Source organism: Pezoporus wallicus, unplaced genomic scaffold, assembly GCF_028554395.1.
Source record: "Pezoporus wallicus isolate ANWC-B61680 ecotype Strahan unplaced genomic scaffold, APGP_CSIRO_Pwel_v1 contig_8403, whole genome shotgun sequence".
NCBI lineage: Eukaryota > Metazoa > Chordata > Aves > Psittaciformes > Psittacidae > Pezoporus > Pezoporus wallicus.
In genome coordinates, this window is record NW_026641953.1 from 256,286 (window position 1) to 282,441 (window position 26,156).

Genomic DNA, 26,156 nt, shown 5'->3' on the forward strand with positions numbered 1-26,156 from the left:
AGTAAGCTACAGCCCTTTTATAGGGTCCTATATTTTGAGCTAGGACCCCTAGGGCTATGCCTTGTCTCTCATGTGAAAACAGCCAAAAGGGTTTGGTGACGTCAGGCAGTCCAGGGGCTGAGGCCCTCATTAATTCCTTCTTTAATTCATTAAATGTCCGCTTTGCTTCCCCAGTCCACTGCAATTCCCTCGTTTCTGTTTGCAGCAACTGCTATAGGGGTTTGACTAACATACGGTAATTGTAGATCCAGAGTCGACACCAACCTGTCATCCCGAGAAATGTCCCAAGTTCCTTGGGTGTCCTGGGGTTGAGGGGTTTGGCAGATTGTTTCTTTGCATTCTTGTCCGAATTTCCACTGCTCCCCTGAGACCTCATATCCCAGGTAGGTGACTTCTTGCTTCACTGTTTGTGCCTTTTGCTGAGATACCTTATATCCTTCAAGTCCATGAAAATTTAACAGGCTTACCGTGCATTCCCCACAGTTGTTCAAGGTTTCGGTGGCTATCAACAGGTCCGTACTGCAGCAAAACTCCTTCCCCAGGGACTGCCGCCCAGTCTTCAAGGTCTTTTGCCAGTTGGTTTCCAAATAATGCTGGGCTACTTTATGAAGCCTTGGGGTAACGTGGTCAAGGTGAGTTGGGATTTCTGACCTGACTCTGGATTTTTCCATTCAAAAGCAAACAAGTTTTGGGTCTCTGGCTCCAAGGGCCAGCAGAAGAAGGCATCTTATAAGTCTAAAACATTAAACCACACAAGATTCTCAGTTTTGTTAACCAGGTATAAGGGTTGGCTGCTACAGGATAAAGTTCTAAATTTATAAAGCTCTATTTTATTGGTAGCTCTTACATCTTGTATTAATCGATAACTTTTCTCATCCTCCTTCCAGACTGGCAAAATGGGGGTGTTATATTTTCTTACCGGTTGTGCCCTGGGCTTCAGTCTTCCTTGGAGTGGTTTGGCATGCTTTGCCTTACCCGGTATTCCGCTGGCCCATACTCCTGAATAGACTTGATCTGAGCTGTCCAAGGGGACCTGCTTTGTTATGTGTGGCTGGATGAGAGCTAAACTTAGTATTTTGATTAATTTGTTGTCTCTAATTTGTATTTCACCATTTTTAAACTTGATCTCTGCTTCCAATTTTTCTAATAGATCCCTTCCTAATAATGATTTTGGGGTATTTGGCACATATAAAAAATTATGCATTCCTATCATTTTACCCATTTTGTATTGGAGAAGTTGCATGTATGGTACCTTCTGTTGCTGGCCTGTCGCCCCAATCACATTTAAAGATTCATTATCAATCAAAGCTAATTGTTGATTTAACACAGCAAACAGCCCCGGAGTCTACTGGAAATTCTACTTTTGTGTCTTCTTTCCCCAGCTTCATTATAAGGGGGGATTGGCTGGGGTTCAACCCTCTGGTCCCCCCTGTTCTATTTCCCATTCAGCAAGGCATGGGAGGTGTGTCCCTCCTCCCTTTTCAGTCTGAGACACTGCCTTTTTCAGTGTTCTGTTTACAAAAAAGCATAATGATCAGCCCCTACTGTATTATCAGGGGCCCTCAATTTACAACCCCAAAAGCAATCTTTTCACGTACCTTGAGTTTTTTCATTGCCCTGAAAGTTTCCTTTCCCTAAGGCTGCAATGGTCGCATGAGTAATTGTTCGACTTATTTTTTCCTTTCATTACTGTCTCGGTTTTGGTACACCCTCTATGTTTCCTCTAAAAGCTTTTCAATATCTCTCCGCCAGTGGCTTGAATACCAAAGGGGTCTTGGGGGGAAAAAAAGAAACATCATGCTCAGATCCCATATTTTAAAACATAGCATACCTTTTGTCTCATATATATAGAGAGATATATACACATATATTGATGGCTTGGCTTCGCGAGTGAGGATTTGGGAAGGGCTTGAACCACACTCACTACAAGCACGATGACCAAGGGCATGTGGGATATGCAAATCTGGTTGGAAAAGAGGGTCCTTAGGCAATGAGGAAGTGTCCAACCAGGACTGTCATCTCCTGAGCAATCTCGAGTGACCCATGCGCTGCTCCACCCACATGCAAGGTTGGATCTGCAGCTTCCCATGCACCTTTTCACCTACCGTTTCGACCCTCGCCTGTCCATACAGACAAGTGAGAGTGAGCCCTTCCAGCCTGTGCAGCGGATTTTTTAGGTGAAGCACAGCTGGCGCAGAACTGGCCGCATCCTTTACAACTGAGGTTTAACTGCCACAGCTAGCGAGCTAGGACGGTGACAGCAAAGTCCTCAGGTCATAGGTTTTGTAAGAGTGTCCTTCTCTTTGATGGAAGACCTGACAAGGCCAGACGAGCTCCATCAGCCTGGGTTTGAAGATAGGAGTTTTCCTTCTCCTGTGAGGAAGGCCTGTCTTCACTAACGAAGATTCAGGAAGAGCTTTAACCCACACATTCTGAACAGCACTGTCATCTCCTGGGTCAATCACGAGCGACCGATGATGCAACAGCACAACATCATGTGTCTAGTTGGGATTCTGACTTAGAGGCACTCAGTCATAGGCCCGCAGGTAGTAGCCTCACACCAGTGGCTCCTCAGCCAAGCGCATGCACCAGGGGTCTGAACCTGCAGTTCCTCTCGTACTGAGCAGGATTACTATTGCAACAACACATCATCAATAGGGTAAAACTAACCTAACTAACTCATGATGGTCTAAACCCAGCTCACGTTCCCTATTAGTGGGTGAACAATCCAGCGCTCGGTGAATTCTGCTTCACAATGATAGGAAGAGCCGACATCGAAGGATCAAAGAGCGACGTCGCTATGAATGCTTGGCCGCCACAAGCCAGTTATCCCTGTGGTAACTTTTCTGACGCCTCCTGCTTAAAACCCAAAAAGCCAGGAGGATCGTGAGGCCCCGCTTTCATGGTCTGTATTCGTACTGGAAATCAAGATCAAGCGAGCTTTTGCCCTTCTGCTCCGCGGGAGGTTTCTGTCCTCCCTGAGCTCGCCTTAGGACACCTGTGTGTATATACACACACACACACACACACACACACACACACACACACACACACAGAGAGAGATATATCATTCCTTAGTGCATGGACCATTCCCTATAAAGCTGATGAGTTCATCTGGTCCATGATGTTGGGCTCCATCTCTGGTAACAGTCTTTCAGAGCAGGAGAGACAGTGTGCAGTGTTGGACTGTTGCCTGCTGAAGACACCACAGAACTCGTCCGGTCACTGGTGGGCTGGTCTGGTTTTGTCAAAGTTCATTCTTTGTTGGGATGATGGTCGAAGGGAAGTCAGGGCCTGTTGCTGGTGACCTGAAGACATCTAGTTGGTGAGCTATAGAAGTGCTACATAGCAGGCAACAGCATACAGTTGAGCATACAGTTGTTTTCCCCCACAATCAAATCCCCTTGAGGTACACATCGGACTTCCCCATCTTCCCACATTACCCACCAAGTATATCCGGGTCCCTGAGCAAAAGCAATCCCACGAGTGGGTTTGTCTTTACCTGAAGCAGGAATAACCCAGACTGTCTTCCCCAGCAAATGCTTTATGTGCACCACAGGAACTTTATCCCCTTCGACAGTATGTAAAAGTTCTGACTGGGCTGGGCCAGCCCTGTTGGCAGATCCGCTGGTGTTGACCAACCAGGTGGCCTTTGGTAAATGTTTATCCCAGTGTTTGAAAGTCCCACCACCCATTGCTCTCGGTGTAGTTTTTAGCAGTCCATAGTACCTTTTGATTTTCCCAGAGGCTGGTGCATGGTAGGGGATGTGATATACCCACTCAATGCCATGCTCTTTGGCCCAAATATCTATAAGGTTATTCCGGAAATGAGTCCCATTGTCTGACTCAATTCTCTCTGGGGTGCCGTGTCGCCACAAAATGTGTTTCTCAAGGCCCAGGATGGTGTTCCGGGCAGTGGCATGGGGCACAGCGTATGTTTCCAGCCACCCGGTGGTTGCTTCCACCATGGTAAGCACATGGCGCTTGCCTTGGCGGGTTGGTGGCAGTGTGATATAGTCAATCTGCCAGGCCTCCCCATATTTATACTTCAACCATTGTCCTCCATACCAAAGAGGCTTCAACTGTTTGGCTTGTTTAATTGCAGCACATGTTTCACACTCATGAATAACCTGGGCAATAGTGTCCATTGTTAAGTCTACCCCTTGATCATGGGCCCATCTATATGTTGCATCTCTGCCCTGATGGCCTGAAGTGAATTCACCTGTATGCTGCCAATCTAAGTCCATCTGAGCCACTTCAATCTTAGCCGCTTTATCCACTTGTTGGTTGTGCTGGTGTCCCTCGGTGGCCAGACTCTTAGGTACATGAGCATCTACATGACGTACCTTCACCACCAGGGTCTGCACCCTGGCAGCAATATCTTGCCACAGTGCAGCAGCCCAGATGGGTTTACCTCTGCGTTGCCAGTTGCTCTGCTTCCATTGCTGCAAGTACCCCCACGGGGAAATTGCTACCATCCATGAATCAGTAGAGAGACAGTAATGGCAGGAAGATGCAGAAATGAGGCCTACAGTACTCTTACCAGTTTTCCATCTGTTACAGATTCTCCTCCAGTGAGAAAATCTCAAAGATTGCTACACTTGTTCCCCCCAACACACACACACACACACACACACCTGTTTTTTCCACACTAGGGACACCACAGCTAGCCCAACAGGACTAGAAACCCTCCACAGGCAGGGTTTTATACCTTGTCCCAGGCAATGACTCATTCAGACTGGTGCTGCAGCAGGTGCAAAGCATTCGTGGTGGGAAGGGACAGGTGAGAAGAGACTAAAAATGAGGAAATAGTTGGGGTGGAGAGATTTGGGGAGGGGGTTGCTGGGGGGATAGAGGAATGGGAGAGGAGAATCAAGATCTTGATTTTGCTAGGAGCGCTCTTTGCTACATGAAGTGCATCAGTGAATCCTTCTGTGCTTCCAGTTATAACAGCAATCTACAAAATGAAACTCCTTTTTTTTTTATCTCCCCAAAGTGAGGTTTAACCTGCAGGTAGATGTCAAACACCCTGTTCTACTCTGCATAACCTGCCCAAATCGAGGGCTTCTACATTATCAACACAAAGACATCTGCAGACTGAAAGAAGGAGGCATCGGAGACTGATGAGACAGGCAGAAATCAAAAATCAACAGAGAGCACTGTTTTGTTACTAATTTCTGTGATTTATTATTTTGAAGTACTGTTTTTTAACTCAGTTCAGTATGCCATAGAGCATCCCAGCCCCACTGAACTCCCTCTTTCTCCTGCAGGCCATGGCTCTCACAAAGCTCTTACTCGGGGTTATGCTTAGCATATTCTTGAATGTGCTCATGGTCAGTGATGAGCTGGATGAAGATACACATGACCGCATGCAGCTGCATTTGGAGATGCGTAACGAGGAGATGGCTCAGATGGTGCAGGAGCTGCAGCAGCAGGTTGAGGAGATGAACAGCATACAGCAAACTTGTGTGACATGGAGTGGCCTGCTCTCTGCTGCCTTGTGGAACTGGAAATTCTGGGTGACTGCTGGCTTCCTGCTCCTCCTGATTGTGGGGCTCTGCTGCTGCTCTACCAAAAGAAGCCCTGAGGTGGGCAACAGTGACAGCAGTGAAGAGGAGGAAGACAGTAAAGAAGAAGACAGTAAAGAAGACAGTGAAGAAGATGCTGTTGGCGCGGCAGATTTGGACGCATACATTGCAATGCGCAATGAGTGGTCAGCGGACGAACTGTGGAACCAGAGCGAGTGGGTGGATGCAGTGGTTGAAAGCCTCGTCATTGGTTGCCAATGGTCCAATTTCTTGTCAAAGGGTTTCTTCCTGGAGCTGGGACCAGCCATAGGGGTGGGCAACGCCTTTGATTGCTGGATTCCCCAGGAAGATGAGCCTGTCTACTGTATGCTCGTGCAATGAATGCTGCTTGCAGGATGAGAAATACAGATGTTACAGTAGTCTCAGAAGTTCCTTACCACGAATTTTCCCCCTCCCCAGTAACTTCAGAAGCAGAAGAAGGAGAAGGAGTATCGGACCCTCCTGGCACATCTCAGTAGTGCTGTGGAAGGGAGCAGATGTTTATTGAAGGGGGTGGGAAGATTGTCATGCCATGGGTGGGATCAGACAAAGCTTCCCCCAAAACATGTCTCCCCAGCCCACTTCCCATGCTGGCCTGCACGCTCAGGTACTCCAGCAACGAATGACAGAACTTTTGCTGTCCCCAGGAGATGGGCAGAGTCTGGAAAGCCACTCTGTACCTAGATATGGACATGAAGCAGCTCCATCCCACCTCGGAAGGGTCTGCCCCCAGCACTGCCAGCCCGGCCCTTCATCTCCCTCCTTGTTTCCAAAGTGTTGGGGTTTCTGCAGACCTCTCTCCCTGCATGTAGCTCAGTAGGCACCAACCTCGCTGCTGTTACCAGGAGCAAAATAAAATCAAGGCTGCAAATAACCCCCTGGGCTTGTAACCAAGAAAATGCCAGCATTGAGCAAAGCCATCTTCCAACCTTCCTGCCCTTGGGATTTGCTAGCGGATTTTTGTCCCAGCTATTCATGGCTGTTGTGACGATCTGAGCCCCGGCCTTCATAATAACACTCCTTTAACCAGGTACTTCTCTAACCCGAGGATGAACATGCTCACAAATGCGGCTCACAAGTCAGGTGTAAACACAAGTGGGTGCCAGTTTAAGCAGCCCTGGAGAGTGGTGGGCATGCTTTCCCTCCCAGCTCCACATTGCTATTTGAGAGCAGGACTTGCCAACACAGGAGTAGAGCTGCTGCTGCAACTGGAAGGACAGAAATGTGGTTTTTATCCTGGAATCACTCACCCTTCCTGCATGGGGGCAACCAAAGCACCTATGTGTGAGACAGAAACTGCAGAGCAGTACCCCGCTGATTCGACTTTTCCAGTGTAGTTTGCTATGCAGAAGAGCCTCTAGCATGTGGTTAGCTCACCCCATCTCTCCCCCAGCTATGGGGATGGCCAAGCTTCCTCACAGCAACCTTCCTTGCAGATCTGCTCTCACTGCTTGCTGTGAAATGCAATCCCAACAGCAGGCTGAGCAGGGCCAGCGCATGGGGTGTATGGTCACATTCCTGACATCAGAAATCACAGCCACTGCACAGTGACCAGCACACACTGCAGCTGGGAGCTCACACTGAGACTTAGGGGCTGTTTTATCCCTTCACCATTAATTTACGGCTAAAAGCACTTCTCTCCTTGATGTAAAGGCTCATACAGGGCTGGGAAAGTGAGAGGGTTTTCTAGGCACCATCCCACATCTTCTTTCACTGCCCCGGGCAGGGTTACGCCCAGCTCTCAGAGCTCGCTGTGTCTCTTGCCCTGCTTCTCTCTTGCTGCCAGCCTCGGGGCTGTCCCACGCAGGTCCCTCCCAGGGGACCCCACTTTCTCTGCCTTGGTCTCCTGGGATGGCTCATCCTGCATGACTGTGTCCCCTCCTGGGCTTTCAGACGGGTGCTGTTTCAGTGTGTCCTTGTGGTGGTGGGACGCGTGGAGTGGGAGCTCAGGCATGGCAGTCTCCATCATCTGAAGGAAGTCGTAAGCAGGAAGAGGTGGTTTCCAGTCTTCCTCAGACAAGGTACCTGAAAGCAAATACAGTCCCATGTTAGTAAGTTAAGAGCTAAGCAGCTCTGCTTCACAGACACTTCCCTTTCAAAGGAATTACAGCTTTTTTTTTTGCCCTTCAAATGAATGCAAAATTAAAGATTGTTTCTTAAAGATCACCCTCTTTCCTCCAAAACTCATACCACCACCCAAATTAAGCCAGCCTGAGGTGCATTAATATTTACTGGAGCTGGTCAAGGATCTGTTCCCGAAGGCTGTGGTGGTCCTCAGACACCCCCACTGCAAAGGTCACATTGGGTGTCTGTCCACCAGTGGTGGATGTTTCATTCAGGCCCCAGATAGACTGTTTCAGTGACTGTGCACTACTGGGACATCATCAGGAGTGAGGGGACTGCTGTCTACACAAGGAGGAAGTGGTCCCATTATGTGAGGATACTCTTTAATTTGTGCTTTTAAGATTGATCACACAGTTCACAGCACTTAAAAGCCTGATGAAGGAGGCTGTGATGGCTGGAAGTGCCTTTGGCCATGCATTAAGCTGCTCAGCCATTAGCTCACCCCACTGACACCCGCAAAAATGACACCCGCAAAAATTAAGGTCCCTACCTAGAGACCTACATGACAGTCAGGTGCTTTCAGCAGTGGCAATGGGGAGGATGGCTGGCTCCTGGGGTTCTCCCAGCAACTACTGGGTCAGAAATGGTACTTTCATCTCCAGTAAGAGCCTATATACATTCTACCCCCACCAGGTTGATGCCAGCTTTTGGAAACACTTGCTTCGAAAGGCTCATTTTAAAATCCACAAAAATCAAATGGAGTCACCCCATTGCCTTTCCAGAGCCTGGAGCAGGCTGATAGCTGGCAATTCCCAAGATCCCTGTAGCATCCCATGGCTACACACTACACAAGGAAGGCATATCTGTGCTGCCTTCCTCCAAGGCTTCAGCAAGCTGATCAAAGCAGGAGGGTTACAGTAAAATGCTACGTGGTACAAGCCAATCCTTCATGTCCCAATGAACATAGCAAAGCACCACCTTCCTTATCTTTTCCCATCCCCCAAAAAATGTTGAAAGGGGCCTAAAGAGCAGCTATCTCTTATGCTGACAACTGGGAGCTGAGAGACTTTTTATTAGCAAGCTGTATTTCGGGTCTGTTCACAGCAATTGGAGAGCACAGCCAGGTTTGGGGATTATCACGGGGAAGAGATGTCAATTCAGAACTATTCACTCTTGGCTCTGAACATTAAACAGTCCCCAAGCAAACTTGTGAGTGTGGGTATTCTCTTCTGGCTGGACTATTTGTACTTCTCTAGCTCAAACTAGCACAGCTAGTTTTTCCATCATTAAATTCCAGGGAAGACAATTTATTGCACGTAGCGTCTTCTCATAAACAGACCGGAGCTAACCGTGCGTGCTTAGGAACATTACAAATTCATGCCTACTTACTGCTGGGAATCTCCAGTCCTGCTTTTAGCTTCTCCAGCCAAGACAAGATGTTCATTTCAGCAATGGACTGCTCTGATGGGAACTTGAATACCTGACCCCCAACATGAAGGTTCACCCAGATGAGAACAGGCAGTGAAGGCATGGTGGCAAAGTATGCCTTTAGGATGCCACGTCCCACTGGAGTCTTTTTCCTGTTGGAAAGAGGAGATTCAACTTGCTCACCAGTGGTTTGGCAGCACAACAGGACTGAGAGCCAAGCAAGCACCAAAGCCCTGGGGCCACATCCAGCAAAGCACACAATTTTGCCTGTGGGATACCTCTAGAAGCTCACCACACTATTTATAATCACAATGCCTTAAGCAAGCTATTAGGGTCGAGTGGAGAGGGAGTGGACAGCAGATTGGGAGTTTAAAGAAAACCTCAAGCAGGAAGAGCTGGGGCAAACTCTGTATGAGGGTGTGAAATATTCTCCACCTTCAGTTTTAAAGAATAGGTGAGCCAGGAGCGGGACAGGTCCTGCAGCCCACCATGGTTAGCCCCTGTTTGCAGGCAGAGCTACCAGCTTCCTCCAGCCCAGCTGTGCCACTGCAGTGAGACTGCAGCAGGCGGAAAAGCAGGAGGTGATGCAGAAGGCTGTGCTCAGGTGGGCAGCTGATGGGTGCTTCCCCAAACACAAGGAGCTGGGACAGCACCTTCCCCAGGTGACACAGAGAGCCAAAGAGGATGTTGAGATGGAGGGACAGCAAGCCCACAAAGGCACTGAGTCCTTCTGGAGCTATTTTCAGGCTGACAGTGATGCCTGAGGTCTGAGCTGGCTCTCACCATGGGAATGTGGTCCTCTGTCTAGGACCAAGCCAGTGGCCATATTCTGCCCTTTTTTGTGGCAATGCCCCTTTGCTCTGACAGAGAACAGCTCTTTCTTTCTCAGGAAGGGAGATAAAAGGCAGATGTGTAGGTGGGGAAGTTCCAGAGGCTCTCCTTTCTTGTGCATTACTGGCAAACAAATTGTCTTCTCTTTGAAAACATGTGGATTCCCCGTTAGCTAAACTTCAGCCCACGCTGCAAGGCGCTTCCCAGACTTCAAAGCACAGTATGACTGAGACAGTGAGGTGTCTCTGGACTTGGGCAAAACAAACAGAGGCTAAAAACTGAAAACAGCTAGGGAGGGGAGGATTAAAAAAAAATCCCCTCTCCTACAACTTTCTATTACTTAGCTCCTGGATTCATTTTGTTTCTTGAATATTTTAAAGTTTGCTTTACGGAGCTTCTTCTGGTTGTCCCTTCTTCTGAAAACTTCCTTTCCCCCAGTAAACAGTCACTACTTGCCCTATTGCGCTTCCTTCTATTTGCCAGTGGAAAATCACCATAAGACACTCCAGGAAGGCAAATTTACTTTTTCTCCCACATGCAACAAGAATGTAAACAAGACCAGAGACAGGGTCAAGCTACTATGTGATATCTTTGAGATCATTTTACTCTACTGAAAATTACTTCTGCAATCAATTAAACATGTATTAATTTTACTTTGACATACAATTTTGCAGCTGCCCAGAACACATACTGAATCACTGCTAAATGATTTGACCTCCCAACTCATGATGATTTTAGACCAAATAATCACATTACCAGCTAGTGCTTTCAGTAATTGCAGACTCATTTTTTTCTTGCCCTGAAAGGCTGAAAGTGAGCTAATGGAAACAGGAAAAGAGAGTTTTACACACTCACAAGTTCAACCAGCAAGCCACAAATGCTTGCTGAGGTCTTCCTTTTGCCAGCTTCAGCATTTCCTTGCTTTCCATTTGACCGATGTCACCATCACTGAACAAAATGAGGAAGGGCTTTCTGAGTTGCAAGTAGTGGGGCAGATTTTGCACGGTGATTTCTGGCTGCAAGACATCAAAACAAGAAGTTGGGGTTTATGGGGATGATAGTACAGGTCAAAATTAGACTTTCTGTCCTTACGCGAGGGGTGCAGGGGTAAGCAAGGATGTAGTGCCCATGTTGAACATAAGTAGCTTAAAAGCAAATGTGAGTGCTGAGATATTGGTGCATGCTGGAGATGACTACCCCCAAACATGCCCGTTGCAAGTGAAGTCTGTATGAGCAAGCTGTGCACTCCAAGATGAAGGGGTGTGAACAGAGAAGGCAGCAGCAAGGCCAGCTCAGCTCAGCTCCATGTCTTATGGCTATAACCAGCCTCTGAAAGGCATGTGCAAGAGGCAGGGAGCAGACCCTGCAAGAGGCCAACCCATCACAGCAGGGGGTATGTGACTACGAGTGCAAGCCAGTCAATTGACTCCCAGGGTCTCCTCACATGAGACCACACAGCAAACAGCAGATTTCTGTCCAGACTGTCTGATCCTAGCCATAAAACTTAAAACCAAATGTAACTCAGCATGAGTTACAAGCAATCATATTTATTTTGCCCAGCTCCATGCTATAATCAATTCTACTGCAAATGACCGCAACAGAAAAAGGACACTTTCTTTTTATTTTACTTACAAAAATGTCCAGCAATTCATATCTTATCACCTGCACCATGTCCTGTGCGCTCTGTTTGGACAAAGTGATGCTTTCCACGCTCTCACCTCCACCCCTGGCAAGGAGGAGGGCTGGGGGAGACACTCCATATTTACGGGATCTGAAAAAGAGGAACAGGGAGAGATAAGGCCAATGTGTTCCCCTGTCCCCTTCTGAAACAAGCACTTACCCTAAGACACTAAATACACACACACAACCAGGATTTTCTTCTGCAAAAAGACATCAGCAGCTAAATAATGGGGAAAATCCAAAACACTGCCAACAAAACTATTTGTTGGTGCTTCTCTTTTGTTTTCACACCTGAAGTTAGGTGGTCCAAATACCCATCCAGTGCTTTACCTCCCAAGCCAAAGCAAATAGCAGGTCTTCGACTCCATCCAAGGGACACCAACCTACATAAAATAAGCTCGAGAAGATCTGATTCTTGGCTTGGTGAACACAGGTAATTTTGCTGAAGTCCAGCCCTGCGTTAGAGCAACACACATACACTCTTAGAGAACTCAGCTCATCCTTTGCTCCCCAATGTTCTTCTGGTACAAGGGTTTAAAGAAAAGCTGGGAAGGTGGAAAGAGCAAAAAAAGGAGAAGTCTGAGCAATGAAAGGGCAGGGGGTACATCAAGATGGGAGAGCGATTTTCTGGAAGTCTGAGGAACTTCAGCCCTGAAGGTTCCAGATGTCAGTGCCCAGAGGAAGGGCACTGGAGGAAATCAGCTGCCTCAACGTTTTTTTTGAGGAGCATCTGTAGTTTGTTTGTCAAAGGCTGCTGGTAATTTTTCAAAAGCTGTGATACCAGAATTGCTGGGGAAGTGAGTGAGAGGAAAGGACATTTTAGGCTGGGGAGGTGGGGAGGTGGAAAGCTTTTGATTTCCTGTTCAAAAGTAATCCAGTTCATCTCTCTTCTTTTTTTCCATACATGGAAAATGCAACGCAGACTCAGCCTACTGCAAAGGCAGCTCTTAGAAAAGTCACATTACAACCAATTGCTCTTTCCACCATGGTTTGCCCAGGCAAATTCATTTCAGACACTTATTTTAGCAGTTCTGAATGGCACGGAGATTCCTTCAAATATACTTTAAAAACCTCAGTCTCAGTGTCAAGTGGTTTAGGTCATCAATGCAAAAGCAAGTGGAGGGAACTGCAGATGGTCCATTTTCATGATGTTCAGCTCATACACAGGCTTTTCAGTTCCTCCATCAAAGAACACTTACTAGAAATTTCTAAGGGGCACTCCAGATCTGCACTGATGCCTTGGAAAAGAGCAGTAATGAATGACCATGAACTTTCCTGAGGCCTTCAAATGTTGTGAACCCATTGCTAAACTGTTCTTGGATTTATCTGAGCCATTTCAGCTTTTTGAGTTTATCTTTGTAAATCCAGCCCTGAGCTAAGCTTTCCCCTTTCTGTTTGGACTCCCAGGTTCTGCTGCTCAAAGAAGTTGAGTCTCACACCTCTGGTCATGTGTGGGAGTCCTCTGAGCTATTAGGAAGATCCTTAACTTCCCTCTCCATTGTTTTTCAAATTAAACTGTATTTGCCATTAATTAAGAATGGAAACCCTTGGAAAAAAACCAACAAACCACAAAAAAACCAACAGGGATTTTGAATTTCTCAAACTTCCACATGTTTTAAAGAGACTCTTTGGCTTAACCATGTCTCAGAAGAGGTAAGGACTCTTGCTCCCTATGTCTAATACATCAGCTTGTTCAGTAGCCCTGGAGACAAGGAAGTTTTTTATATACCACCAGAAAAACAACAAATTCTCTACCTCATAGCTAGAGTCTACCCTGACATCACTTCTCGCCTTACTGCTACCGGTTGCTGGTATTGTTGCTTATGACAGCTTTCTATTTATATAGCAGAGGCATTTGATGGGTAATATGAGACTCGCATTTAAATCAAAAACATCTGCAAACAAATACTTGGCAAGAATCTATGGCATCTGAGTATGTGAGAAATAAATAATGACTTCATTCAAACCATTTCTTCCTTAACACTTCTTTTTTTCACTAGTTACCAACCAAACGTGTTTGCTGAGCAAACAGTTTTGCTAACAACATGCTTTGTATATTTTGTATACCTTTTTCTCTGGGAAGAGAGGACTCAGCTCTCCATGACCAGGGAGCCACAAATATTTCCTCCTTGAGCATTTCACAGAAGAATAGTTTTCCTTTGCTTAAGAAGGGAAGTGAGCCTGGCTCTTGCATAAGTAATTCCTGTAAGTGTTTACTTTCTACTTACAGTTGAGAAGATGACCAGCAACAGTAGCTTCACCTACAAATCACAGCCAAAATCCAAACTTGGCAGAATGAGTAACAATAGAAACTGTATTAAATATTCCAACTAAACAGAAGCATGCTGCAGACTGCGGCTGGAGCATGAGAATGGAGGTATATTCTTGCATCTGTCATTGCTGAGAGAACACCCTGTCCTCCTTTGCTTGTTTAACTTCTATCTGCTGGGCTGAGATCCTTGAGAGACAAAAGTCTTTTAGCTTAAAGGGGGTCAGGTTTTTCATCCTGATGATGCTGGTTATGACTTCTTGACCTGACATTGCCCAGTGGTCTCCCACCCCAACACTGAACAAGCTTTCTAAGACCCAGCCACTGGTGCTTTGAGCACTGTTTGGTTGACAGAGTGTACTACCAAGATATTTGCATTTCTACTCCCTGGGTATACCACAAAATGCCCATATCTCATCAGATATGCAAGAGAGGCATCACACCTGTAAGAAACTAATGAAAACAATTCACTCTTGCATTCCTGGCTGCTAAACCCACACCTGGAAAACAGGCCAAGAACCTTCTGGAGTTTTTAATTCTGCTTTGATAGCTAATTCCTGATGGAAATGAGACCAGAACAAGCTGAAGATTCCCCCTGGATCTAACTGATAAATAGGCACTGAAGCATCTCTCACAGTATACTCCAAAGCATTTTGCCCCTTTTGGTGTGAGTCTTAATGACACAGTTAAGTGCACAGACTGATACATGTTTAGATCCCATTAGCTCAAATTCTGCTTAAAGTTAGGGCCGCAATTGATGCTCTTATTCAATCAGGAGCTGACCAAGAAAGTCTTGACTTTGCTGTTACCATGCGTGCAGGAGAAAGGCTACTATATTTATCCAGCACTCTTCCTCCAGAAAGGGGATGAACCTCTCCAAAGCTCTGTCTGGAAATGGTGGTAACGTCTTGCTCTTGTCAAGGGAAGGGAAATTGGTGGGCATATGTTTCAAGGAAAAAAGTTCCATGGTAAAATTAACTACTGAAATGATAGAGGTTTGTCCCTATCCTTGGCAGTTGCAAACATCTCACAGCCAGATCTGAGTGCCCACTGGGAAGCTGGATAAGACTGAAGGGGTTTCACAGTGCTGCAGAAAGGCTGCCTGCTCCACACCAAGGCAACTCCATGGGAAGACAGCTTTTATTGCAGGGCTTCCAAACCATTTTCCAGCACCCAGGCACAATGCCCACCCCACTGCTAGCCAAGAAAGTCTGCAAGTAGTCACCAGCAGCCTCTCTTTTGGCTGCTCTTAGCAACTGGAGGCAGCCATCAGAGCAAGGCTCACATTTACACCTCCGGCTTTGGCAGCAATCCCCTTACACTCCCCTTCCCCATCCCACCTCAGCAGGCACTTTTGCAGCATCAGGACAAGGAAGAGCAGACGAGAAGGTGATGGGACTGCAGAAAGAGAAAAAGCAGTAATAATTTATCACTTCTTCCTGATGGAAAGAGAAAGGCAGAACTGTTGTTTTTTTCTTTGTCACGCACTAATCCTAGCTAGTCCTATCATTTTTTTCAGTCTGTTTTTAACTCCATAAAAGTTTAGTCCTGTTTCTATGAGGAACGTGAGATGCATGGGAGCTGGCAGGTTTGGAGGACTGAAAATACCCAGAGTGAACTGAACAGGAGGAAGGGAGATGACCATTCATTTCAACAGGGCTAAATGAACTGACCATGGACAGGCTGCAAATCAGTGGCAGCGCTGGGGTTACATGTCCCTTTGGTTGACTCTTCACCAGTCTTCTTATAGGACTAAGACAATTGTGGTTGTTTGGGGCTGCTGTTAACTCAGCATGACCAGTGACACTTGCTTAGGCATTGGCTTTCACTAAATGCAGATAGGTTTGGTTTGAATCCTCCCCAAAGAAAAAGAGAAACAACTTACAAAGCCAAAGCATCATCTTCAAAATACATCCCCATCGTTACATGGCCACTTAAGATGTTTCCTGCCTCTTCGAAAGCTTCCCTGGCTGTAAAACAGACAAAGATATAAAAATACACAATAGAAAGAGAAGTGTCAGCTTCCTCCTGGAAACCAAATTGCTGTCTGCATATGTAACACCCTCCCACAGCAAACTGTCAGCTGGGAACACAACTACGATTAGAGGCTCATGAGAAATGGATGCATATCATGGCCACAGGCTATGGGAGGAGGAGTTGGCAGAGGCCAAAAGGATTATAAAGAAAGTTCCTATTATGAGAACAGTATCTGCTCTTTAGCCACCAGCACTGAACTTCCAGGATCTGCACGACAGGGGCACTGATGGAAAATTAAATGCCTTTAAGGACTTGAAGTCCTTAAGTGTTCTTAGGAACAGGAGATCAATTGTATGTCTAATCTTATAAATCCCAGTGACTTTTGGAAATGACTGATGATGACTTAACTGGAGTAGTCCTAAAAGCCCAGCAGATAAACCAGCTTCCCCACAGGTATCTTTTGGTTTTATCCAGTTCTTCAGAGCAGGCAGCATCTATTACAGGCACCCACATAGGACAGAAGGATCAAAAAGCTAAATGCCTTGCACACACAGTCTGCCCCACTGCTTTGTGCCGCTGCTGCATCAGGTATAAGGGTCCACCACTCACATTTTGGAGACAGCAAGGTCAAGTAGAGGATGGGGAGGAAAGAACTGTGTTGGGGCTCTCTTGATCTATCACAGCTGACTCTATCTGTGCTGAGAGAGTGAACACAAAGCCCCAACCCAGTCCTTTCCTCTCCATCCTCTACTTGACTGACTCTTGGGGCTGAGTTCGGGGGTCCTGAAGGAAATGGCCAATGAAGCGGCTAAGCCACTATCTATCATATTTGAGAGGTTGTGGCAGTCCAGTGAAGTTCCTACTGACTGGAAAAGGGGAAACGTAACTCCCGTTTTTAAAAAGGGAAAAAAAGAGGACCTAGTGAACTACAGGCCAGTCAGTCTCACCTCTGTGCCCAACAGCATCATGGAGCAGATCTTCCTGGAAACTCTGCTAAGGCACATGGAAAATGGTGACTGATGACAACCAACTTGCCTTCACTAAGGGAAAATTGTGCCTGACAAATTTGGTGGCCTTCAACAATAGGGTTACAGCACTGGTGGATAAAGGAAAAGTGACAGATGTTATTAATCTGGACTTGTGCAAAGCATCTGAAGCCATCCTGCACAACATCCTAGTCTCTAAACTGGAGGGACATGGATTTGACAGATGGACCACTCAGATAAGGAATTTGCTGGATGGTCACACTCAGAGTTGCAGTCAATGGCTTGATGTCCAAGTAGAGATAGGCGACAAGTGGTGCTCCTCATGGGTCAGTGTTGGGATCAGCACTGTTCAACATCCTGCTGGAAACATGGACAGTTGGATCGAGTGCACCCTCAGCAAGTTTGCCTATGACACCAAGCTGTGTGGTGCAGCTGACATGCTGGACGGAAGGGATGGCATCCAGAGGGACCTGGACAGGCTGGAGAGGTGGGATAGTGCCAACCTCATGAAGTTCAACAAGGCCAAGAACAAGGTCCTGCACCTGGGTTGGAACAATCCCCAGCACAAATACAGGCTGGGCAGAGACTGGACTGAGAGCAGCCCTGAGGAGGGCTTTTGAGTGCTGGTTGATGAGAAGCTTAACATGAGCCAGCAGTGTGTGCTCAAAGCCCAGAAAGCAACCGAATCCTGGGCTGCATCGAATTAAGCATGGCCAGCAGATTGAGAGAGGTGATTTTCACCCTCTACTCTGCTCTGGTGTCATCCCACTTGGAGTACTACGCTTAGCTTTTGGGGCCCCCAGCATAAGCAGGACATGGACCTGTTGGAACAAGTCCAGAGGAGGCCACAAAAATGCTCTGAGGGCTGGAGCACCTCTGCTTTGGAGACAGGCTGAGAGAGCTGGGCTTGTTCAGCCTGGAGCAGAGAAGGTTCTGGGGAGACCTTAGAGCAGCTTCCAATACCTAAAGGGGCCAACAAGAAACCTGGAGAGGGGCTTCTGACAAGGTGTGTAGGGATAGAACAAGGGGAATGGCTTTAAACTGACAGAGGGGAGATTTAGATTAGATGTTAGGAAATTCTTTGCTGTAAGGCTGGTGAGGCACTGGCACAGGTTGCCCAGATAAGCTGTGGCTGCCCCATCCCCAGCAGTGTTCAAGGCCAGGTTGGACGGGGCTTTGAGCAACCTGCTCTAGTGGAAGGTGAGGTGTCCCTGCCTGTGGCAGCGGGGCTGGAACTGGATGGTCTTTTAAGGACCCTTCCAACCCAAACCATTCCATGATTCTATGACTCCAGATCTGGTTTATGCCCTTGTAAAACAGCCCCACTTTTCAGCAGCTGGAATTAAGGGAGAGACAAGCTTTGTGAGAATATGCAAGCCACAGTGTGTGAGTTTGTAAAATACAGTTATAGATCAGAGATCAAAACTGGTAATGCCAAAGGTACAGTAAAAATGGTGGATTTCAGCATCACCACCCCTCCCCCTTCATACTGAGCAACTGAAAACAATAAAAAAGGCTCTTTGGGCTTACGGATAGTGAGAAACCACACTCTTTGAAGAAGTCAGATGTAACCCAAAAATTAAGGCTAGATCTCAGATACAGCCATGATGTATGTTGCTTTATAACTTACGTAAGATGTCATTCAGATACTATCTTGTGTTTCCCATAATGTTGACTGTCATATCACGATTGTCCAGCCCAAGCTCTTGGGACCGGTGACTCAGACCTCAGTAGACTGAGGCTGGCTCACAATTGGTCACTTTTTGGTTCTTTGCCTTCTGCTTCCAGCTACACTCAAAGCCGTATTTTCCATTGTGCATCCCTGGAACCACAGGGACCACAAACTTTCATTTACACTATTTTCCTTTCCAGATGGAAGCTGAGATCCTTAAAGGAGTGGCCCATAGAGGGTTCAGACATTGTAGAAAACAACATACATATGACACAGCTTGGCTGGTTCATTTTGATATGGAGAAACCACTGTTGGGTAGGTCTGATGCTGGTTTCCAGCTCTCTGGGTTTTGGATATTTGACTTTTCAATGCTGAAAGAAAAGCAACCCAAAGGACTGGCTGATAAGGTTCACCAAGAACTTCATCAACAAACCCCCAACTGCTGGTGAAAGGCCCATGGGAGACCATCAGCCCACCCTGTGCCACAAGGCACTGAAGGACCCGGAAAGAGCAGGCTCACATCCAAACTTCCTGAGAAGAGCCCTTCTCCAGGTATTTAACTTAAACCCTCATTTGAGGCACAACCTTGCATTGAAGCGATGCCCTGGAAAAACACTGGCACCAGGAATTCTCCCCTGAATCAGGGCAACCTTCAGCAGAGTCCAGACATATTCCTTTCATTGGGGTCATTCCTGATGAGATCTTCCCCCATCACACTTCCACATTTTTCTGTATTTTGGGGACTGTGCCAGACCCAGAGCCCAAGTCCACACAGCTCCACTTAAGAGACACAAAGCACTTCTAAAGAAGCTATTTAAATATTTCTTAGAAAATCAGACCCCTGAGACCACTCTTAATTTCCCACGGGGCTTGATCATATGCTGCACCCCATGCCTCGAGCTGGAATCCCAGCTGCCTTCCATGACATTGAATTGCACAAGCCCAGCTTCACTGCAGGAACGAATAAAACTGCCAGATGTGGAAGGGTCTACAGCTTCTGCACAGCTTCTGGAGACAGGATCTGAGCATCACCCCTTATCCCTCTAGCAGAATGCATCTCACGATCCCATGCTCTCCAACAGTACCTGTAGCATCTTTGCATGCCTTCTTCACTTGGTTTACACTGATGCTGGCAAGCCCTACAATGGTACCAGAGCTTTGCAGACCACAGGTGTATTTTAAAGCATTTACTGCATGGTTTAGGACAGTCTTACTTCCAAGTACGCTTCCAGTTTTTGCATAGCAAACAACTTGATCTACTGTAAATTCTTCAAGTTTCCAGGAAAACGCGTGTTCGTTGCCCTGATAATACCACCCACGTCTTTGTAATAGATTTTCATTATGATTTTTCCAACAAGCCTCTTTTAGCTCAGACCTACTGAAGGGCTTCCCAACATAGTTATCTGATACTAAGTGTTGGATAAAACCCAGGGCTTTATTTAACTGGACATCTTATTGCTCTGTTTAAGTTAACTAGAAATGGCAATGACATGGCCTGTTGATGGTTCAGGTTAGAGCAGGAATTCTTGCTGTGAGAAAATCACTGGAAATTCCAGATAAGTCTGCAGGCTGATAAGAGCAGCAATGTGGTTTCCCAGACTCTGGCCTGCGTTTGGTGCCAGAACAGCTGGCTCCAGTTTTCTGCTCCCTCAGGTCGTTCTGCATGATGCTTGAACACCCCACAGGTTACAGGCAGGGAAAGCATCACAGATTTCATCTCCCTTGGCATCTGCGGCTGTTACCTCAGACTGTGGATGCCATTCCAGATTGCAGACTGAGTGCACCCTGAGGGAAGAGGCAATCTTGTGGGCTCCACATAGAGGCATCTGGAAACCTCCAAGACTGGTTTGCATGGAAGGAAATGAACAACTCATATAGAAGAAAGAGCCTCAGCTCACACATCCAGCCAGATCCAGACAGGTTGCTTCCATGAACCCATTTCACCATCCAAGGTTCTACCATGGAGCTAATCCAGGCTCCACTCCTGCAGAGTGGAATATGTGGAATAGAGGGAAGATTTTGGAGCTCAGCTGATGAAACCCAGGGAGAAATGGACTAAAGATTTTTCTGTGATCAGTAAGATTTTCTGCTATATTTAATAGATTTAGACCCTCCAGAAACAGGCAGGCATATCAGCTGTCAGCTGGCTCCATGAACACAGCTCCAGTGTTTTCTGATTGGTTCTAGACATTTTATTTTGTGCATTTAACTAAAGTTTACAGACACAGTAGAAATTCAAATGAAAAATAGTCTGAAATTTTGATCTTGAGAAAGATTGGGAAATTCTCCATTTTTTAATGCAGCAATTCCCAGGGGTAGCTGGTAACTGAGAGACCATGGGGTTGGAAGGTCCTAGCTCTCCCCTGTGGATTTCACTTGAGCATGACACGATGTTCCCTTTCCAAATGGACTTTATTTCCTCTCCCTTGTTAAGATATACAACTGTCACATGAAAAATCACCACAGCCCTTGGGTCTATTTCCTTGACTTTCAGAAAGGTTATGGAAACCCACTAGATGCTGGACCACAGCTATGGCATGCAACAAATGACACTGGAGCAGCATCTGAGTGACTAGCAGCACCCTGTGCAGCAGGCAGGGCTGGAAGAGCATGACTGCTCCAAGTTTCAGCCACTAGGCAGGACTATATTGACTGATACTACAAAGTGAGACAAATTCAAACATGTTCAGAACACTCCTTCCAGCAACTTTGCTTACCATTTCTAGCTGATGTCCACCACTCTGGGGGCTGTGCCCACCTCTTTCAAAGTCCATAAGTGTACTGCATCGAGTTATTCACATTACATTCTTTCTGATGCAAGAAATTTGTATTTTAACTTATTGCTCCTTTGTTTGGTGGGGGTTCTTTTAAGAAAAAGGTTTTGGATTGTGTGTTGGTTGCAAGCACTGGGACTACCACATTTGCAAGAGGAGGAGTCAGCAAGGTAACTATCAATCCTATACGGAAAAGGGCTTTCTTTAAGAAGGAGATGTTGCTGTGAGATGTTGCACATGGACTGCATGAAGAGGCTGATGGATATGGGCTTGTTCAGTCAGAGGCTGAAAGGGGGTTTAATGGCAGCCTACAACTACTTTGAAGGGGGCTCATAAGGAGGACAGATCCAAAATTCTAACAGTAAGGCACAGGAGATACAACAGGAACAACAAATACAAATTGTGGCTTGGTAAGTTCAGATGGGACATCTGTAAATACTCTTTCAGAGAAAGGTCAGAAAATGAACCCAGAGGAACTTCCAAGCACCTGGAACCACCCCTCTCCCATCAGGAATGAAGCTGAGTGCTTAATCCACAAATACCACACTAACCTTCACTCATGGCTGAACTAAATACTCCTAGAAGCGAAGTGTGGTGATAGGATGACAGCTCAGATGGAAACTCGCCTCTTAAATATCCTTCTGCTTCATCAATCGTCGCAAGCTTCAGAGGGCAGGAAACTCGGCTCCTGCAGAAAGGCAGAGAAACAACATGGGCTGCCGCCTTCTTCCTTTTTGGGATGAAGAGACAAAAGGGCAACCTCAATCCAACAATGCCCCAACGCAACATGACGACTGTTATGCCTCATCGGAGACAGAAATCAGTCGCCTGGGAAGAAAATCAATGCCTAGTCTCAGAAAGGCACTGGAGCTTGTTATGAGGAAGAGAGAAAGAGCCTTGCGTCAAACTGGTTGCCCTCAGATCTTTGGGATTCCCATTCTGTCCAAGAACAGCTATTCCCTGACACTGAAAAGCACAAAAAGTTATTAAGCTCATTTCCAAAGCAGGTCTACAATCAGATCTGACATTATTTTTCCAAAAAAGATTTCCATTACACAGGCTGTGAAGTATGCAGAACATCATCTAGCAGATGTGCCAGTCTTACTATGTTGAGACTCATTAACAGACACTTACAGCATGATGAAACTGGTCAGTTCTTTGGTTCCCCACATGCCATCATATATCACTGATCTCGCTCCCTTCTCGTAAATCTTAATGGTAGGAAATTGAGTGACATTCTCTTTTGTGCAAATGCCAGGCCAGTCCCAGCAGTTTAGCCGAGAAAGCAAAACCCCCTGAGTTCCTAGAGTGGAAAACAAATAAGTTAAATAATATTAAAAAAATAATAATTTAAAAAAGGAAAAGAAAAAGAAATAGTTGAAAAAAGTGCTTTTTGTTAGCTTCTTTGAATATTATCATATATATTTGTATTAACACTGCCAGAACTCCTATTTGCTTTGGCATGCATCCTACCGAGCTGGATCCTAGCACAGGGAGTGAGTGCAGGTGGGCTACCATTGAGAAACTGCTGCACCATTCCTGGAGTCAAACACTTCTTTGTGTGGGCAGAATGCCAAAATCCAGCCCAGAATAAACAGTCCCTTTGAGTACAGGCTTTCTACCTCTTGAAACCACTCATGGATATGCCTTACAGTTTTGAGCATAAAAGTAGCTATTTCCAGCCTGTGAATGTATTAAATACCCCAGTTTGATTGATTCAAACAACAGATCAGGAAGAGAATAAACTCAGGGAAGTGGTAGGTTGCACTTCTCAGAAACAAATTTACAGAGACATTCACATCTGGCTGGTTATTCAAACAGATACTGTGAAACCCTAAGGCAATTGTCCAGGAGCATAAAAGGCAGCAAGAAAAGGTACTGGAAATATTTAGGAATAAGGCCAAGACAAAGAAACCATGCAGGCACTCACTTACAGGAAAAAGAGAAGATAAAGCTGGCGTGGAGGAGCCTGATGCATTCAAGGCTTTTCACTTATTAAGGTGCCCAGTATTGAAAAGCATCTGTTCTACTTAAAGCATGAAGCCAAATACACAAGGAACCATTAAAGGTGATGTAAGCAAGCTAGATGTAGTACAGGGTGGCAGTCTGATGGCATTCCCCTATCCTACAAACACCAGCTGCTCATCTCCAAAACATTAGCATGTACCTTTAAGACCATAAGGGGTCTCACAAGTAAGGGAGAGGAAGAGTACTTGGTAATTACAGAGCAGCCAGTCCAACTTTAGTTCCTGAGAAAAGTACAAAATAAGCTTTTTATGGGTCTCATCGAAGTGATTATCTCATGGGATTTGTGAGCAGCGAAACAAATGAAGGGTGGTTCTCTGCATGCTCTCCATGAGCCCAAGATACTCCAGCATGTCCTTATCAGCCTTTCTTTCATCTGCAGCCTGGGCAAAGACCAGCACATACTGCTGCTGCTCCATGGCTGAGCCTGTGCTAAGCTGGCAGGTGAACCATCACCAGCTTCACCAGCTACCTTGGTGGCCAGCCTCGCCTAACCTGCCTCCTACCTATTTGCAGGCTTGACCAAGGACAGCAGGGCTGCATACTATCCTCAGGCCATATCATCCATACCCACTGCAGGAATGCTGTATCTCAGAAATCTTCATGCCTTCCCTAAATTTGTTTCAACAGGATTCAACAGTTATATGGGAAAGATGAGATGAAACGTAGTGACAAGTACACACACGGAGGCAGACCATCGCGAAGTGTCCTTCAGAAACAAGAGTAAGGGCAGGTGATGAGGATTTCTCAAGAGTACAGCAGAACAAAACAGTCAAGCTTTGTTCTCTCTCTGTCTTAGGTTTGATTCTGATCACTGTTTTCATTACAGGCCTGGCTGATGAAATAAAATACACACACTGCAAATGATCTCAAGCCCAGAGGGGCAGAAAGTAATTTCAAGGGCAAAATGTAACAACAGCAGTGTTCTGTAATGAGAAGCAGGATGCACAGATATCATCACTGCTGCAGAAGAGAGCAAAGCTCATTCTGGGATGAACTCTTAACAACATCTACAAGATATGGGAGGAAAACGATGCTCTTCTGTGCCAGTGAGACCCCTGGGGAGCCCAGCAAGTCAGGCTGGGAAGTGTTTTTAGAAAGGCTTAAACAGATGTGAGAGACCCTGATGAAATTTGGAAGACCTGCCTCCTGAGGAAAAACCCAAAGAACTGTGCTTCTTTTGATTGGAAAGAAAGAAACAATAAAATCTATCAATATGTAAAGTCTGCTCTGGAAGTGACACTAAGATGACTCACTCTTTGCCAGCTGGGCAAAGACAAGCAACAACCTATTCCCAGGCAGGGAGTTTTGCCCTGATATTGAAACAAGCTCCTGAGAACTAAGCACAGCTGAGGCTTTTTGGCAGAGAAGCTGTGGAAGGGTTTAAATCACAGGTTAGAAACATGCCTGCCAGGGATGGGTAAGGCATTTCCACAGAGAAGAATGAAGGCAGAGATGACCTTGGCATGTGTTCCTATCCCCTATCCCTATGTCCTTGTCATCCCACTGGACCATTTTCTGCAACCTTCATTTTAGGCTCTGCTTTGCAGCTCACGTGAGGAATTTGCTGCTGTTCTGCCTTGTGTCAAACTTGTGTACAGACAAAGCAAGCAGCAGCACGGAGTTAAGGGTCTGCAATTCCACCAGTCAGGAGCTGTCAAAACACTCCATGAGAGCAGAAATGGTTTGTTTCATTCTCCAGGCTCTGAAATAACATCTCAAATTAAAAGCCCCTGGATTTATTTCACACCTCTGATCCAGTATAGCTGGTTCTCTTCATTTCTTAACACATAATCTTGTGTGTTGCCCAACTCTGAAAAATAATGACATGGAAATAGGGCTTTGATGTCTAGTTAAAACTGAGTTGCAAGGCTTCTCTAAGGCCCCTCAAATATGAGTTTTAGTATTTGTATACAACCTCATGGGATTATGTACCAAAAGTGCTCCAAAGGAGCCCCATCTGGCCTGAGGAACACTTTGTACAAGATGATCACTTTCCATCCCAATCTGCATCATATTATTAATTACTGAATGAGCAGCAGTTTCAGCAGTTGAGTTACTCAGCAACAGACTGTTCAGCCCTGGGGTCATTATTGGATGGGAACAAAGGTGAAAGAGGAACACAAAATCCTACTGTTCTGCATGTTCAGGTGCTACTAAAACCACCAACAGTGAGAACCTCTGTCTTAGGGGTCTTATAAAACCAGAACAAGACAAATCATCAGTGCTATAGGGAACAAGAAAAGACAAGAATCCCTTAAACTTCTAATCCTTTTGAGGGCAGGGCTGACATTAAAAACAGCTCTCGTGAAGAGCTGGTCCAAAGGCTTCAGCATGAAAGAGAAATAATTTAAGTATGAAATGCTGCACTTCAAGAGCAGGGATCCAATATGGAATGGGAAACAACTACTCAGAAAGCATCACAAAATGGACTCCTAAATCCTTACTTCAGATTCAGCTACGCATTGCTAAATCACACATTTTCATGCCTTTGAACTACAACTTCAGACCCCTGTCTTTGGAAGCCATTGGTCAGAAAGACTCCACAAGCACAGGAGAGGGAAGCAGAACTGGTTTTCATCATTACTGCTTTTCTCAGATACTGGTTTCCTCTCTTTTTTGCAAAAAAAAAAAAGCTAAGAAATGCTCAGCACTGTCTCACCTTCACATCCTGCTTTCTTGTCGCAGGGTTGCTGCTTCCAAAAATTCACATCTTGTAAGAGAAAACAATAGCTGCAGCAGTTACCCCCAGCAGCAGTGAGGACAGCATGCTCTTGCAGAAAGACAGAGATGCTTTTTCTCTTGCTACATTGGATCTCTCAACAAAAGGAAAACACTTGGGCTATAAACTTAATTTTGTGATGATCTGTTGAACATCTGTTT

The 26,156-nt window shown here is 46.0% G+C and overlaps 1 protein-coding gene across 4 annotated transcripts in view; it reads right to left on the bottom strand.

Annotated features, from left to right (window-relative positions):
• Positions 1 to 5,917: 5,917 nt before the first annotated feature.
• The window catches only part of TXNDC16 (thioredoxin domain containing 16), a 41,274-nt gene continuing 21,035 nt past the window's right edge, over positions 5,918 to 26,156 (bottom strand). For all 4 annotated transcript variants that reach the window (XM_057426312.1, XM_057426310.1, XM_057426313.1 and 1 more), the window contains exons 14-20: positions 22,383 to 22,551; positions 21,800 to 21,936; positions 15,725 to 15,809; positions 11,523 to 11,661; positions 10,746 to 10,906; positions 9,021 to 9,211; positions 5,918 to 7,592 (exon numbers count right to left, since the gene is read on the bottom strand). In XM_057426312.1, the coding sequence (XP_057282295.1) occupies positions 7,309 to 7,592; positions 9,021 to 9,211; positions 10,746 to 10,906; positions 11,523 to 11,661; positions 15,725 to 15,809; positions 21,800 to 21,936; positions 22,383 to 22,551 (1,166 nt within the window). In that variant the 3' untranslated portion in view covers positions 5,918 to 7,308. The remainder of the gene's footprint in view (positions 7,593 to 9,020; positions 9,212 to 10,745; positions 10,907 to 11,522; positions 11,662 to 15,724; positions 15,810 to 21,799; positions 21,937 to 22,382; positions 22,552 to 26,156) is intronic.